Source organism: Pseudorasbora parva, chromosome 5 (genome assembly GCF_024679245.1).
Source record: "Pseudorasbora parva isolate DD20220531a chromosome 5, ASM2467924v1, whole genome shotgun sequence".
In the NCBI taxonomy this organism is placed as follows: domain Eukaryota; kingdom Metazoa; phylum Chordata; class Actinopteri; order Cypriniformes; family Gobionidae; genus Pseudorasbora; species Pseudorasbora parva.
In genome coordinates this window covers 34,206,171-34,222,290 of record NC_090176.1, presented here as the reverse complement: position 1 = coordinate 34,222,290, position 16,120 = coordinate 34,206,171, and the positions used below count along the sequence as shown (strand labels likewise).

Here is a 16,120-nt window from a genome sequence, read left to right as displayed (position 1 = left end):
ACAAAATTGTAGACCTGCACCAGGCTGGGAAGACTGAATCTACAATAGGTAAGCAGCTTGGTGTGAAGAACTGTGGGAGCAATTATTAGAAAATGTAAGACATAAAAGACCCTGGATGATCTCCCTCGATCTGGGGATCCACGCAAGATCTCACCCTGTGGGGTCAAAATGTTCTCAAGAACCGTGAGCAAAAATCCCAGAACCACACGGGGGGACCTAGTGAATGACCTGCAGAGAGCTGGAACCAAAGTAGCAAAGGCTACCATCAGTAACAAACTATGCCGCCAGGGACTCAAATCCTGCAGTGCCAGACGTGACCCCCTGCTTAAGCCAGTACATGGCCAGGCCTGTCTGAAGTTTACTAGATATCATTTGGATGATCCAGAAGAGGATTGTGAGAATGTCATATGGTCATGTGGCAGGATGGGCTATTATCCCCTCCCATTTCTTTATAATCTGAAGTTTGCCCAATGAGCTGGGACTATGGGTGTATAAGAGCACGGGGTGCCAGTTGTAGAGGTGTGTCACTTTCAAGGGCCGTGACGTCATTGACGCGCCGCTGCTGCTCGTGTTGGCTTGGACTGTTGACATGCGACTGCCGCTTCTAGAGACCGCTGAAGTTTCTGGACCACTTACTGTGGTAACTAGTATGTTGTCGGCTGAGTAATCAAATGTGGACATCTGAGACGGTAAGGAGAGCGTTTATGTTCAACGATTGTGCGGGTCTATGGGCTGCGTCAGCTGAGCGGGCGCTAATCTGTATGTTTTATATCGTTTAAAGTCCATCTGTTTTCTCCACCGCCGCGTGTTATCAGGATATCTGCCTCCATGTGTTACTGGAATTCAGGATACTAACTTCAACGCTGTATGTTCTATCGTGAGTATATTTGCTCGAGCCTGAAGTCTAGGGAGAATGAATGGCAGAGTAACATCTTCTGTTTGTTTTTAGGCGCGTGATGAGGGAAATGGCTGCGTTCTAATCAAGTGCTGTGCTCCGATGCTCTGTGCCCATTAAAGTTGCTGTTCTGTTTCCTGCACGGGATAGTTCCGTGTTTAGCGACGACCTGAAGGGTTTCTAATGAGCCATCTATGTTATTGTGTCTTTCCAATTGAGATTTGTTGTACTTTTAAGCTCTGATTGCAGACGTGTATCAGTACTATCTTTAACTGTTCTTCTGTTTATTTCTTTAAACGATTTCCAATCAGTTTTCTTGTACTTTTGAATTTGTGTTTTGATTTCAATTTACGTATTGTGATTTGTTGACTATACTTTGTCATTCAATGACTTCTGAGCTACGGCCAATTTGTTTTGATTATTGTATAGTGATTGTTTAATCTGAGTGTCTTTTTTTGGGTTCTCTTTTACTTATTTGTGCTTTTTGATTCGTGCAGACCGGGGTAGAACCAAGTAGCTGGGTCGTTCCATGGAACTGCATTTGAGTTTATATTTATAGTATTAACAAATTTCTTTTTGCTTATTTGTACTGCTGTCACCATTTTTAACCGCTTTCTCCATCTTGTTGGCAGGATCTGGGCACCGGGGGCAGACGAGTGGCCTTCTTTGGGTGGTGGCTTCCTTCACTGTGTGCCGTGCTCTTCACTGACATTAGTGTGTGTGTGTGCACTGAGCTGAGTGAGTGACGTGATTTAAGGGTGATTATTTGACCTGAGACTGCCCCTGACGGTAAGCCCAGGTCCTTTGCCATAAATAATTGAATCTTTAATGAGATGAGTGTGACTGTCTGGTAATACTCCCTTTTTTATACTGTTAATAAAATACTTTTGTACTATTACTTATGTCTCTGACTTATATGGCGACGCGAACCTGTGCGTGCCTTTAGGGGGCGCACTAAATTCCTTGGGTGTAATTCCCGAGGTGGCGTAGTCGGAAAGTGAGCTCTATTTGAATTTGCTGAGTACGTGTATAATTGGTGTTCCGCCTCACCTTCATAACACTCACTCCGCCACAGTCAGATGAAACCAAAATATAACTTTTTGGTAAAAACTCAACTTGTATACATATTGCAATATGCATATCACAACGGCACGCAATATCTGAATGATTTTAATAGGTTACTTCAACATTGTGAAAAGTGTACTGGGCACAACTGTTACTTATGTGACTTGCTTGATGTTAAAAAGAGTTATTAAAACAACTAGTTTTTCTTTTATTGTTTTTTATTGAGAGAATTTTTTTGTGGTTGCCCCCTCAGCACTTGGTGCCCTACGTGTAACTTATGGCTGGTTATGGGAGAAGGGGAACGAGAAACTGCATCCATAAATAAATAATCCATAAATAAATAATCAATGTTAGCTATATTGTGTTCATTAACTGTCTAAAAAAAATATGTTTATGCTGAAATATAAGCACTTCAGAACTTCTGTTAAGGCTACATATTGAGCATCGATGACTTTTTAGGTAGCTGACATTTCAGTGCCCTGGGAGGATTCTGCGATTGAGAAACCCGTTAAAATGGCCGACTACCTGATCAGTGACTTGACTACTGAACTAGGGAGCTGACTGAGACATGGTGATTGTGGTGATTGAAGGTATTCCCCATAGTGTCCTCTAGGGGACGCAGTGTCTCGTTCCCTTTCTCAGGAAACCAGGGTTACATGAGACATTTTACGTGTAACATTGATTTCCTTTCATAATAAAATTAAATCCATATTCCAGGAAACATTTTCATAACATAATCAGCAACATTTGGATAGGAACTAGGATGCAAGTCTGCTACAATTATTCAGGCAGGCAAACATGTCTGTTTGGCTTCTTGTAAATTTTGATTTTGATATTTTTACTGCATAACAGATTCAGTGGCGCCACCAGGGGGTGGCCAGGGGTGGCCACGGCCACCCCTGGCCAACCCCTGGCCACCCCACTGGCCACCCCGCTGGCCATGGCGTAGGTTTGGGGGGGGACGCTAGGTACTAGTCCCAATCAATATTTAGAATAAGCAAAATGACGCGATGCACAAGATTGGGTTTTAGCGGCGCTTTGCTGCCATAGCGACGGAGTCTCGAGAGCATGCGCTGGAAACTTGCGCGGTTTTTAAAAAACATGTCGAGCTCGCGTCCACAGTTTGAACGCGAGAGGATTTCCAGATATAGGGCTGAATAAAAAAAAAAGGTATCATGAGTGGGTCTGTCCAATAACTTAAGATGAACCTAAGACAAACTGCACCCTTTGCAGAGAAGCATTTCAGTGTCTCAGACTGTCTGACTTAAAGCATGCGATGACAGACACATCCGAGAACTAAAGGTAGGCCTATTGTTTTTTTTAATGCATAATATAATATTCCATACATTATCAGAGCTTAGCAGACTTATTTTTCTAGATATTAGAACGGTTAATTAATAGATTATAGCCTATTAATGTTATCAATTTATCATTTAGCAGTTTGATATTTAAAAAATATTTAGATTAAAATGGGACAAATAATTACATAATAATATAGGAATAATAGTAAATTAATAAAGAGGATTAAACATTTTTGAATTTCAGAATTGCCAGTAAAGTGGTTACTGGTTTAGAATGACTGCTTAAAGAGACAGTGCACCCAAAATGAAAAATCTGTCATCATTTCCTCACCCTCAAGTTGTTCCAAACCTGTATGCATTTCTTTATGTAGAACACATATGAAGACACATTCCTACCATGGAAGTCAATGTTGCCCCCAAAGCAAACATTTGGTTACAAACGTTCTTCAAAATATAGCCTATTCTTTTATGTTCAACAGAACGAAGAAACTCATACAGGTTTGGAACATCATGAGGGAGAGTAAATGATGACAGAAATTTCATTTTTGGGGGAACTATCCCTTTAAAGTACACCAATACAGGCTACTAAAGAGATCTTTAGAAAGAAATAAAATAATCAAAAGTAAAATACTTTAAAATGTGTTCTGTTGCAAGTTTACATACTTGATTCCATGTTTATTGTTGAGCAGCTGTCATTGTTTCATTGTCACTCTTATCACTCTTTAACTGCCTAAGTTCATAAATTATTTTCAAAAACGGATTCAAAACTGATTTGGAAAAAAAAACACACACACACAAAATAACTTATTTTCAATATAAAAAGTGATTGTGGACTGGATATTTTTTTGACCTTTTATCACAGTCTTGGACATGTCAAAGATTAGTAACAACACTGGCTCTGATGCATTGTTAGTTTGTGTGCAGCATCAGATTTACATTTTTTTAATCCCTCATTTATATGCAGTTATTCTATACAAATGCCAGACACTAAGCTTCTTCTTTTTTTCTTCAGCACAGGCCTATCTAAAGGGTTAATGGTGCCACCTGGTTATCAACTGTAAAAATTACACATTTTACCTCTTCCCAACTGGGAAAACCACCAACAATCAAGAATGCAAGAGTATATGGTGTCATGGCTTTCCAATAATTTTTTTTTGGCTATAATGGAAGTCAATGGGGCAAAAACAGCCATGAACAGTAAATGAGAGAGAAAAAAATCTGATGCTGCACAAAAACTAACAATGCATCAAAGCTAAAGTTGTTACAAATCTTTGACATGCCCAAGACTTTTATATATGTATTTTATATTTAAAATAAGTCATTTTGTGTGTATGTTTTTTTTTTTTCAAATCCGTTTTGAAAATCATTTATGAACTTGGAAAATAAAGAGTATTATTATTTTGGTACTGGATAATTTGAACTGAAGAGCCTCATAAATTAATAGACTTATTAATAAACTTTGCGCGCTCAGACAGCAACAGGTCAGCTCATGCCCGTCAGTCAACAGTTTTAAAAGAAGTTAACGTTAGAAGACGAAGACTACTGGTAAGTAAATAAGTAAAAAAATATTTTTTAGTAAAAGACGACGCGGAATTATGTGTCGTGACGTGCTACAGGCCGGTTTACTACACCAGTAGAATACAATTCTGAAATTATGGTTTCTAGTTTTGGTGTGCCACCCCAAGATTTTAAGTGGCCCCATCTGGCCACCCCTATGAAAAATTTCTGGAGGCGCCACTGAACAGATTGTATTAATCCTTTCATCTAGATTTTCCTTAAGTGACATAAAATTTGTCCACAAATTAGCTTTTTGAAGACTATCAAGGCATTCCTCGTGATCGTTTATGATCGTGTGCTATTTTAATCAAAACATTCCTGATATTTTTCCCTGGCAGCAACTTTGCCTACTTCAACACTTCTCCTAGCATGTTGGCATAGAACACGCAATCCACACAGGCAGCTGCAGTGCAGTCAAGCAGTTTTGCATACCAGCACATATGGCCCAAGGGAGAGAGAAAGAGAGAGAGGAAGAGAGGGGCATACATGTGAATTAATCTATTCCCTAGAATTCCATACTGTATTCACAGGGACTAAGGATCTGCCAAAATAATAATTTTAGTTATGTTGCTTATATGGTCAGATTACCTTCAAGTGTTGTTAGAGAAACAGTGTCATTATTTATAATTATATTATAAATATAAATAATATTATAAAAAATATTAATATATTATGGACAATAATTACAAATTTTGGTAAATAATTTCAGACGTTTAGTTTCACTTTATTTATATACTATAAAAACTGCAATATTTGAATGAAAAAATAATAATAAAAATGCTACAGTAAATATGATTAATGCTACATTTAATTAGATAATGTACCTTACCATATACCATAAAATTGTATTCTATTTTAAAAGACTTCTTCTGAAAATAATTAAATAAATAAATGTGTGTGTGTGTGTGTGTGTGTGTGTGTGTGTGTGTGTGTGTGTGTGTGTGTGTGTGTGTGTGTGTGTGTGTGTGTGTGTGTGTGTATGTGTGTGTGTGTGTGTGTGTGTGTGTGTGTGTGTCTATATATATATATATATATATATATATATATATATATATATATATATATATATATATATATATATATATATATAATATATATATATATATAGGTATTTTTAAATAAGATGTAATCATTTAAAGAGATATAAATCTTACTGAATTTTTTAAGGTAGACCTATTTCTTCTAATATTTTTGTTATCAGCGGTGTGCATTGGAGTGTTTATTTAGCATGTTATGTTTTGTTGATGTTTACTCCATTATTTAAGCATTATGTGTGTTATGATGTTTTTTGTAAGAGTTTTAAGTTATACCTGTGTTATTTAACTTTAAGTTCTACCGCTGTTATTATGTTTGTTTGTTTTTAAATAATAGCAGAAATTGGTATATCAACGTTATGATTCAATGGCATATACATTTTACTCACTAAAATGTCTGTATTTGTATGGTAAAGTTCTGGCAACTACAACCGTTGTAAAACAACAACAAACAACAACAACAACAATAATAATGATAATAATAATAATAATAATAATAATAATAATAATAATAATAATAATAGCCTAATAATAATAATAATAATAATAATAATAATAATAATAATAATAATAATAATAATAATAATAATAATAGTTCTTATTAAACATAGCATGGTATTTTTTTACAGTGCATGACCATGTTTCATTTCCTTTACTAGACTATTACAGATCATGAAAACCTGTTTGGGTGAATTACTAAATGTATCATGACAAAGCCCCGCCCTGTTTTGAGGCATTGAAACGAGGCAGTTGCGTAATTTGTCTTGTCAAACGCGTAAAGCGCTTGACATCTCTGGCTGGCTGTCGTGTCGTTTTCATTTGCGGTATATTGAATGACGTGATCTCCAGTTTATTTCAGCGGAGGACATGCGGTTATGGGCAACGCTTTGTTGAGCAGGATCCACGGCTAGAATAAAACACCTCCAAGAACTGAGCGAGGAATTGAGAGAGGACGATTACAGTGGATTTAATGACAGTCCATAAAAGCATCACATTCTGGTAGAGTGAATCTGTAATCGCATGTTATATTGGTAAACAGTGATGGGTGCCATGCTTTCCGAAATGCCAGTGATATTTATGCTTTTGATCTAAAGCGCAACATGATCGCTGCACAGCTTACATTTTATAGTAATGTTTTCTAATGTTGTTCTCCAGTGCGTAATATAGCCTATATAAAGCATGCTGGGTGAATTTTGCTGAACTCTGCACTGACCTTAATCTGAAAACTCCATAACAGCAGAGCAGCTGTAGGCTCTAAATTCAGATGGAGTATTTCCTAGTTTATGGATGGCAGATAGAGAGAGAGAGCTTGCTTGGGGGTTCCTTCTTCGGTAAGGTAGCAACACGCATAGTGTATTTAAACATGCACACAAGCTTGACTTGTTGCCATACAAATGACAGGAATTTTACTCAGTTTGAGTTAATATTTGAGTTTGAGAGTGTGGATCTACTGTAGGTACAGGTAAATATAATAGACAAAAAACAAAACAATCAGGCTGAATATGCATTCCCCTGAAGTGGTCTTGCCATTCTCAAGAATTTATGCATTGTTTACAAAGCTTAAAGGATTTACACTAAAGAGGTACATATCATATGAGAAGAAATTTGTCTATTAGAGTTCCCATGTCATTGGCAGTTGTTCGGCTGGGAATATGTTGTGTTTTGAGCCAATCAGGTGAGTCACAAATACCATGTGACTAATGACTGTAGAGTGTGACAATGCTGATGGGAACATAAGAACGCACACACTCCTACAACCTTCACTGAGCTACTCTCCTGAACTGCAATGTGAAAAACGACACATGTCGTGTACTTCAAAAAGTCTTTAAAACAGAATCAGACATTGGTAAAACTATAACAATATTTGGTAAAAAATACAGTCCAGCTAAGAGGACCATGCAGAGCAGCTAAACCTTTATTAATGTTGCAGTTTCGAGGATTCTTATTGGACATGGCTGACCAAGCTTGTTTTTTTTTCATGTATTTTATGTTTTTGTGCAATTTGTGGTGACTGAACGACTATTTTGTTCTGTCCCTCAGATCAGACAAGACATGGATGGATACCTGCCGCCTCAGTTTCACGTTTTGACAGACCATAAGAAGTTTTGTCAAGACAATTCCCTGACGATGGACCAAGGCGCGCCATACAGCATAAACATGAATGTTTTCTTACCTGATGTCACCTACCTACGGACCGGCATGTGCAGACCTGTTCGGTCCGCAGCGACTCCAATAAAGACGGAACCACTGCATTCGTCGTTCAGCTACTCCAGTTGCCAAGGCACCACTGCGCCCTCCATGACGCACACAGAGTACACAAATCTCTACAGCCCAGTTGCGGAAACCGGTAACAGTGTTTACATCAAGCAGGAGACGCAGTCCCTCGAATTCCCAGAAGTTCCGCTTTTTCAGCTGTTGAATTCGGAGCTTGAGCCCAATGTGCCTGGAGGCCACTCTTGCACAGATTCCCACAATGCTGCATGCCCTCCGATGTCCTCATATAATGGCATTCACCAAACGCCCAGTCATATTGAAAGATCTCTTTGTAATATGGGCAGCAGTGGGTATTCTCTACCTGCGCAGTTTGGTCAGCATCCTCAGAAGAGGGCGGCCTATCTACCACCCTCCCCTCCCAACTCAGAACCAGGTAGCCCAGACAGGAGGAAAGAACTTATACAGAATTTACCACCACCTCCGTCATATGCTGCCAGCATGGCATCTAAAATGGCGTGTCTTACCCCCGGACCAGCACTTTCTGTCCAAACTCAGTCAGTACCTGCCCAATACAACCGCAGGAACAATCCCGATCTAGACAAAAGGAGGATACATCACTGCGATGTACCAGGTGAGATAGAATTGAGCATCTAGACACTTTAGTATGCGACTAAAGTATGCACTTTATTTGACATAATATTCAAGGCCTTAGAAGAAAGCCACAGCTTTTTTCCACATATATGATGCAACTCAGGCGTAAATGGCTATTCAGGTGATTTAACGTTGAATAGATGTTGTGGACTGACGTGACTAAACATCTGGCAATTACCGGTCTCTAGGTTGGACTGACTAAGAGGCTTAGGACACAATGGCGAAACCTTTTGACATTGTATATGAGGGCGCTGGACAAGTCAGAGCTGGTCAGAATGTTAAAGCGATAGTTCAGACAAGAATGAAAATTTGGTCATTGTTTATTCATCCTCGTATCATTCCAAACCTGAAAGTCTTAATTTTTCTGTGGAACAAGTCTTTTGTTATGGACAAAAAACACTGAGGCCGTTTTCAAAATGCCCTAAAGTCATACAGGTTTTGGATGAACTATACCTTTAATGTTTAATTGATATAGGCTTAAATGGTAAGGGTTGTGATATATATACTAATATTTATTGTATTATTCGTCAGGATGTAAGAAGGTCTACACCAAGTCCTCACATTTGAAGGCCCATTTACGTACTCACACAGGTAAGACTTTTTTTTATAAGCAATTGCTGTCATACAATAGTTCAATAAAGTTAGCTAAATAGAATACAGATTTAGTGATTTGATTCTGATACTCTATTTGGAGTAATTTAGGCGTATTAAAGTTAAAATGTCCAAACTTGATACATGACAAATATATTAGTTCATGAGTTTACACGTATATGAAATCAAATATAGACATTTCTGCGTATTTGGCATGCTGTCCGGGGGAGGGCTCCGAGCTCGGAATTTGGCCTGAACCCAGAGTACTCCCCTCTCCTCGACTGGGATAGAAACAGCCAAGAGTGAGGCGACGGGGTGGTGGAGGGATGCTGTAAAACTTGTCGCAAGGACAAAGGTGATAGACGGCTATATATACCTTGTGCTGATTGGTTGATTACCTGAACGTGCTCCTCCCGAACTTTGTTAAATAAAACTTCATTTAAATTTATTTTTGTTAAAAACAACATTAGTTAAAATCAACCAGGCCCAAATTATGCCATTCAATTGCTATTTATTTAATAAATATCAACACAACCAAAAACAGACATTTATCAATTTATTCTGTAAAACATTTTTAAAAAATGTTTAATTTGTAACACTTTACAATAAGGTTCATTAGTTAATGTTAGTTATCTATATTAGTTAACATAACTAATAATGAACTGAACTTATAAAGCATTTATTTATCTTTGTTAATGTTAATTTCAACATTTACTAATACTTAAATTCTTGTTAACATTAGTTAATGCGCTGTGAACTAACCATGAATAGCTGTATTTTTATTAACTAACGATAACAGAGATTAACAAATACAGTAACAAATGAACTGCTCATGGTTAGTTCATGTTAGTTAAAGGGTTAGTTCATCCAAAAATGAAATTGATGTCATTAATTACTCTCCCTAATGTCATTCCACACCCGTAAGACCTCCGTTCATCTTCGGAACACAGTTTAAGATATTTTATATTTAGTCCGAGAGCGTATGCAAGTGTAGGCACACTATACTGTCCATGTCCAGAAAGAGAATAAAAACATCATCAAAGTAGTCCAAATGTGGCATCAGTTGATTAATTAGAATCTCTTGAAGCATCAAAAATACATTTTGGTCCAAAAATAACAAAAACTATGACTTTATTCAGCATTGTCTTCTCTTCCCTGTTTGTTTTCAATCCTCAAATAAAGATTCAAACAGTTATGAATCAGCGGATTGATTCATGATTCAGATCGCGTGTCAAACTGCCAAACTGCTGAAATCATGTGAGATTGGCGATCGGAATCATGAATCGATTCACTGATTCATAAGCATTTGAATCTTTATTTGAGGATTTAAAAAAAACAGGGAAGAGAAGACAATGCTGAATAGTTTTTGTGATTTTTGGACCAAAATGTATTTTTGATGGTAAAAGGTAAATGGACTGCATTTATATAGCGCTTTTAACAGACCCTATGGCCATCCAAAGCGCTTTACATTTTTGCCTCACATTCACCCATTCATACACCAACGGCGATGTCAGCCATGTAAGGCGCCATCCAGCTCGTCGGGAGCAGCTGGGGTTAGGTGCCTTGCTCATGGACACTTCGGCACTTGGTCAGGTGGAACCGGGGATTGAACCACTAACCTTTCGGTTTGTAGACAACCTACATGAACCACTGAGCCACTGCCGCCCCAGAGCCACTGCCGCCCCTCTCTTGATGCTTCAAGAGATTCTAATTAACTGACTGATGTCACATATGGACTACTTTGATTATGTTTTTATTCCCTTTCTGGACATGGACAGTATGGTGTGCATACACTTGCATACGATTTCGGACTAAATATAAAATATCTTAAACTGTGTTCCGAAGTTGAACGTAGGTCTTACGGGTGTGGAACTACATTAGGGTCATTAATCCCTAGTAATTAAGAGTCATTAATTACATCAATTTCATTTTTGGCTGAACTAACCCTTTAATACATTAAAGCTACACTGTGTGATATTTTCCCCCATCTAGCGGTGTAAAGGTATATGACCATTCAATGAATAATAGTTTCTGTTCCTCTCAATTCTGATTTCGGTTTAACTCTTACGGTGGCCGATTTAGTCCAAGATTAACATGGCAATCACCTTCTTCACATTCGGCACGGTGCCATCGAGTGTTAAAAGGCGAAAGGCGAAGCTTGAATTTATGGGTATGTCCCTCTTTGGCTAATGTACTTTCAAGATGGAGGGGCAACATGGCGACCGGCATTCGAACCCCTCACCAGTATGTATTTTCAATGGCATATTATAAACTTATGAGAATACTTTATTACTTGATAGAAGTAAATATACATTAATGAGCACATATATTTTTGAAAGAACTAAGTGTTTTTAGCTAAGAATAAACTAAAAAAGTTACACAGTGTTGCTTTTTATCTAATGTTAACAAATGAGACCTTATTGTAAAGTGTCACCATAAAATTATAATTAATATTCATGTTTTTGTTTTTTTCATGTAAAACGTTCCATCACTGTAATGATAAGTAATGATCATTTAAGTAATGATAAGTGTATGATAAGTGTAAGTAATGATAATTTCATGATGATTCAGTAACTGTCAGTTTTGGTGAGTTAATTCACTGAAGTATCCATGAGACTGATTCAAATGATTCCTTGAAATGATTCCTGATTCATTAAAAGGACTGGCTCATAAGAGTCATTTGGTCATAATTGGGACAGCGGTAATGCTCTATATGGTTCACTGAAAAAACCCTGATAGAAAGTGTAATTTGTTTGTGAATCTGATAATACCAGTCAAACTGTATGTTATTGTTTGCATCCCATTGGGACGACTCGATAGAAAGAACGTTTTCTTGCCAGTATTTCGAAGTACACAATTTTATCCTATGAAACTGTAATGGTGATCTCCCCTCAAACTGTATTGCCCTGTGTTTTATTTCAGGCGAAAAGCCATACAAGTGCTCATGGGAGGGGTGCGACTGGCGCTTCGCCCGCTCCGACGAGCTAACGCGCCACTTCAGGAAGCACACGGGGGCCAAACCTTTCCAGTGCGCCGTATGTAGCCGTTGCTTCTCCCGATCGGACCACCTGGCCCTCCACATGAAAAGACACCAGAACTAGAGCTGCCTGCTCTCTTTGTTCTGACGGTGCCGCAGGAGGGCTATCAGGACCTCTGTTGATGATACTAATTAGGATTTGGGTGTGTTGGTTAATCTTGGGTTTTGGCAGTTCATCAGGTACAACAGGACCAAACCCTGCCGCCGGTACGGCTCCTGTGGTCACAAAACCAGCTAATTGATGAGAACTTGGCTCAATTACCAGATGGGACATTCGTTTGCTTGTTTCTTCGTTTGTCTGTATACTTTGAGGTCATTATTGATGACATAACTACTTTTAATGTGCCTTTTTTACCTTGTAGAATTGAGGTGCCATGTAAAATATACAATGTGCAAGATCTTGTAGGCAGTTTTACTCCACTATAAAGGAATATTCTAGGTTTAATAATAAGTTAAGCTTAATTGATATCATTTGTGGCATAATGTTGTCTAACACAAAAATAGTTACAACTTGTCCCTAGTTTTCATGTAAAACTACACTTGAATCATTTACAATGGAAGTGAATGGGGCCTATTTGAAATGTGAAGCTTATAACTTTATAAAATGACTTGCGTTCATTCTTCTGTTAAACATGTAAACATTTGAGCTGTTCTCATAATTTTATGGTTGTTTTAGGGTTTATGATGTTATGTTGACGGTAACAAAGTTGTACAAATAAATGATAAGTGATTTTATTTTCACACTAAAATCATGTTAAAATATTATTTTTGTCTTTCGGCTATACAACTGAAACAATTATACAACTTTAACATTTACAAAGTGGCCCCATTGACCTCCATTGTAAATGCCTCTAAGTATAACTAAGTGTTCTCCGGTTTTGTTTTGCTTTCAAAGTTGAAATTGAGTTTTGTGGTCCCAAAAGTTCTGTCAGCTGAGCTTAACTTGTATTGAACCCATAATATTGCTGTAAGTGACTACTCGTACTTGTTTCGCAAGGTAAATAACATCAAGATAGAGCTGTAGTCTTGGACCGCAGAACAGTCATGAGAATGTGAGCCACGAACGCTGAGTCACAATGAATTAAGGTCTCATAAAAGCAGCGCTTGATAAGAAACAGTGCTTCAGAAATTTGTGCGGGAGTCGCCGGTTAATCAGAAAATTAAATGTAGCTTCAGAACACCAAAGAGTTGGATTCAGTCCAAACTATGATATGTGTCGAAGAGGATTCACTTTACGTCGGAAAAAAATGTTTGAAAGAGCACAATCTGAAGATTGATCGAACTCCTTTATTCCTGTGTTTTACTGAAATGCAATAAGTGGTACAAATGCTGTATTTTTCCTGGCAAGAGGACAGGTTGGATATCGATTACTTCCATAGTTGTTTATTTTTCCTTACTATGCATTTGTTTGGGATAAAAGATAGCTTTAAATGTACATATGACGTGTATTTATTTTGCACAGATTATTATAATTTTTTTCATTTCTATTTTATAAAATGTAACTCAACCCTCACATGAAATGTGCACAGGGTTACTGGGAAATGGTTTTAAATCTTAATAGTGCTCTAAATGGCTGCATTATGTGGAACAATGTAGCAGATGATTGTTTACATTAGTTAGTTTGGCTTTTGGTGTGTTACATCTGTATGTGTGGCCTCATAAAACCTCTTATTTTCCATTACAGTGATAAAAATGTTTTCCGCCTTATTTTTTTCAGAGATTGTAAATGCATAACAGAAGGGACTCATTACAGATGACAAGCTGATGTTGTTATTGAGATGGAAGTAAAATAGACAAGAGGACTTGTGGAGTCTGTTTTTATCTGAGGTAATGTAATACAGTGTTAAAGAGAGAGGAAGAACACAGCTCTATTCAAGAATTGTAACTAAGTTCTTCATTTTGTGACCAAAAACCCGAAAGAGAAAACTCTTAATTGCTGTAATTAAAGGTTCAGACTGCTTGAGACTAAAATGTTAAACACACCCTCTAATCGCTCTAATTTGCGATACTATTAAGTACAGTGGATGTTAAAAATGTACATCATCACTGTTATTAGACTTAATATAGAGGCAGATCTCTAAAGTCTTAGTCTGTCGGGTTAAACTGGAGTGTCCCGTCGTCCTGGCTCACATGTGATTAGGTGAATAAATGTAGGTGTGGTTACAGTTGCTAATACGTGCTGTCAGATTTTAAATCCCTGAGTAAAAAGTTGATAGTGTTGAGTGGTAACACCCTCTCAAATTGATACTATAATTATCTTGTCTGTATACAAATCACTGAGTAACAGCAGAAAGGAGTCAGTCATAGAAATGACCTGACAATACATTCTTTTCATCGTTAGGGTGTATATTATTTTCTGAATCAGTTTTTACATAAGCAACCAATTATGAACATGAGTAATTCACACAGTGATAGATACTGATGCTATCATCCAGAAATAAATAACAGTCAGGCTCACACCGGAACAAATACACCAAAAACATAAACTGAACTGACTACAATGTTGATCTATGTGTTGTGTGCTAACAAGTCCTAAACGCAAATGTTAGTTGGCCTATTTATCAAATAAACATACAATTTCCAAATAAAGTACAAGACAATCTGCACTTTTGAGGTCAGTATTGTCCAGCTCATAGTTTGTTTTATCTGTGTAGCCGCTAAGCATTTTAGCAAGGTTAGCATGCTAGCTGCATGCTAAGTCAACACATTCAACTGTGCCAAACAGAGTGATGTTATTTGATTATTAGTGATTGCTGGCTAAAAACTAAAAAAAAACAAAAACAACAACTTTATGTTATATAAATACCTGTTAAACATGACTGGAATCAGCCCGACTGCTTTGTCTCTGAGGGAGATTGTTATCTTGAAGCCAATGCCTTCATGTATCTTTGAAAAGCCTTGTGTCAATAGGGAACTCATTTATTTTCTTTCATGGAAAGGAACAATAGTTTAATTCTCTATTTGACCTGACATTTAGATGATCTTTGCAGATGAGAGTATGGATCAAACAGTAGCTCAGCTGTGATCCTCTTTAGTGAATGCCATTTACTGAAAGCACTTATAGGGATCACTGATATTGCTCGTATCCGTAAGGAAAAAAGCATTGGGTTATTCCTCAAAATCACACTGGTATGGAAGCAATATCAATCATTTATACATTGTTTATATAAATCAAAGTATTATTTGCACAAAATTCTGTTTATGGTCTTATAAAATTTCCTGCGACAAATACACCCCCATTCAAAAGTTTGGGATCGGTGAGATTTTTGAAATGGTTTTACATTCTCACAATTTTTTCCAAGTCTCTAATGCTCACCAACACTGCATGTATTGCAACACACACACACACACACACACACACACACACACACACACACACACACACACACACACACACACACACACACACACACACACACACACACACACACACACACGTTGGTCTATGTGGTTTACAGGGACTCTCCATAGGCGTAATGGTTTTTATACCGTACAAACCGTATTTTCTATCCCCATACACTGCTCCTACCCCTAAACCTACCCATCACAGGAAACATTCTGCATTTTTACCTTCTCAAAAAAACATAATTTAGTATGTTTTTAAGGCCATTTGAATTATGAGGCCATTTGATATGTCCTCATAAACCACATTTATAGTGTAATACCAGTGTAATACCCATGTAGTTATACAAATTTGTGTCCTCATAAACCACATAAACAGGCTCACGCACACACACACACACACACACACACACACACACACACACACACACAC

General features: G+C 37.5%; 1 protein-coding gene across 1 annotated transcript; it reads left to right on the top strand.

Annotated features, from left to right (window-relative positions):
* The first annotated feature begins 6,588 nt into the window (after positions 1-6,588).
* On the top strand, positions 6,589-14,962 carry klf5b (Kruppel like factor 5b). Its single transcript, XM_067445048.1, has 4 exons — positions 6,589-6,851; positions 7,893-8,697; positions 9,249-9,308; positions 12,231-14,962. The coding sequence occupies exons 2-4, from the start codon at positions 7,905-7,907 to the stop codon at positions 12,407-12,409; spliced, it is 1,032 nt and encodes a 343-aa protein (XP_067301149.1). The 5' UTR covers positions 6,589-6,851; positions 7,893-7,904; the 3' UTR covers positions 12,410-14,962.
* The last annotated feature ends 1,158 nt before the right edge of the window (positions 14,963-16,120 follow it).

Excerpts from the sequence above, each read along its gene's own strand:
- klf5b (XM_067445048.1), top strand. The coding sequence starts at position 7,905 with ATGGATGGATACCTGCCGCCTCAGTTTCACGTTTTGACAGACCATAAG. Across the intron at positions 8,698-9,248 it reads ACATCACTGCGATGTACCAG|GATGTAAGAAGGTCTACACC; the intron begins GTGAGATAGAAT and ends ATTATTCGTCAG. Across the intron at positions 9,309-12,230 it reads CCATTTACGTACTCACACAG|GCGAAAAGCCATACAAGTGC; the intron begins GTAAGACTTTTT and ends GTTTTATTTCAG.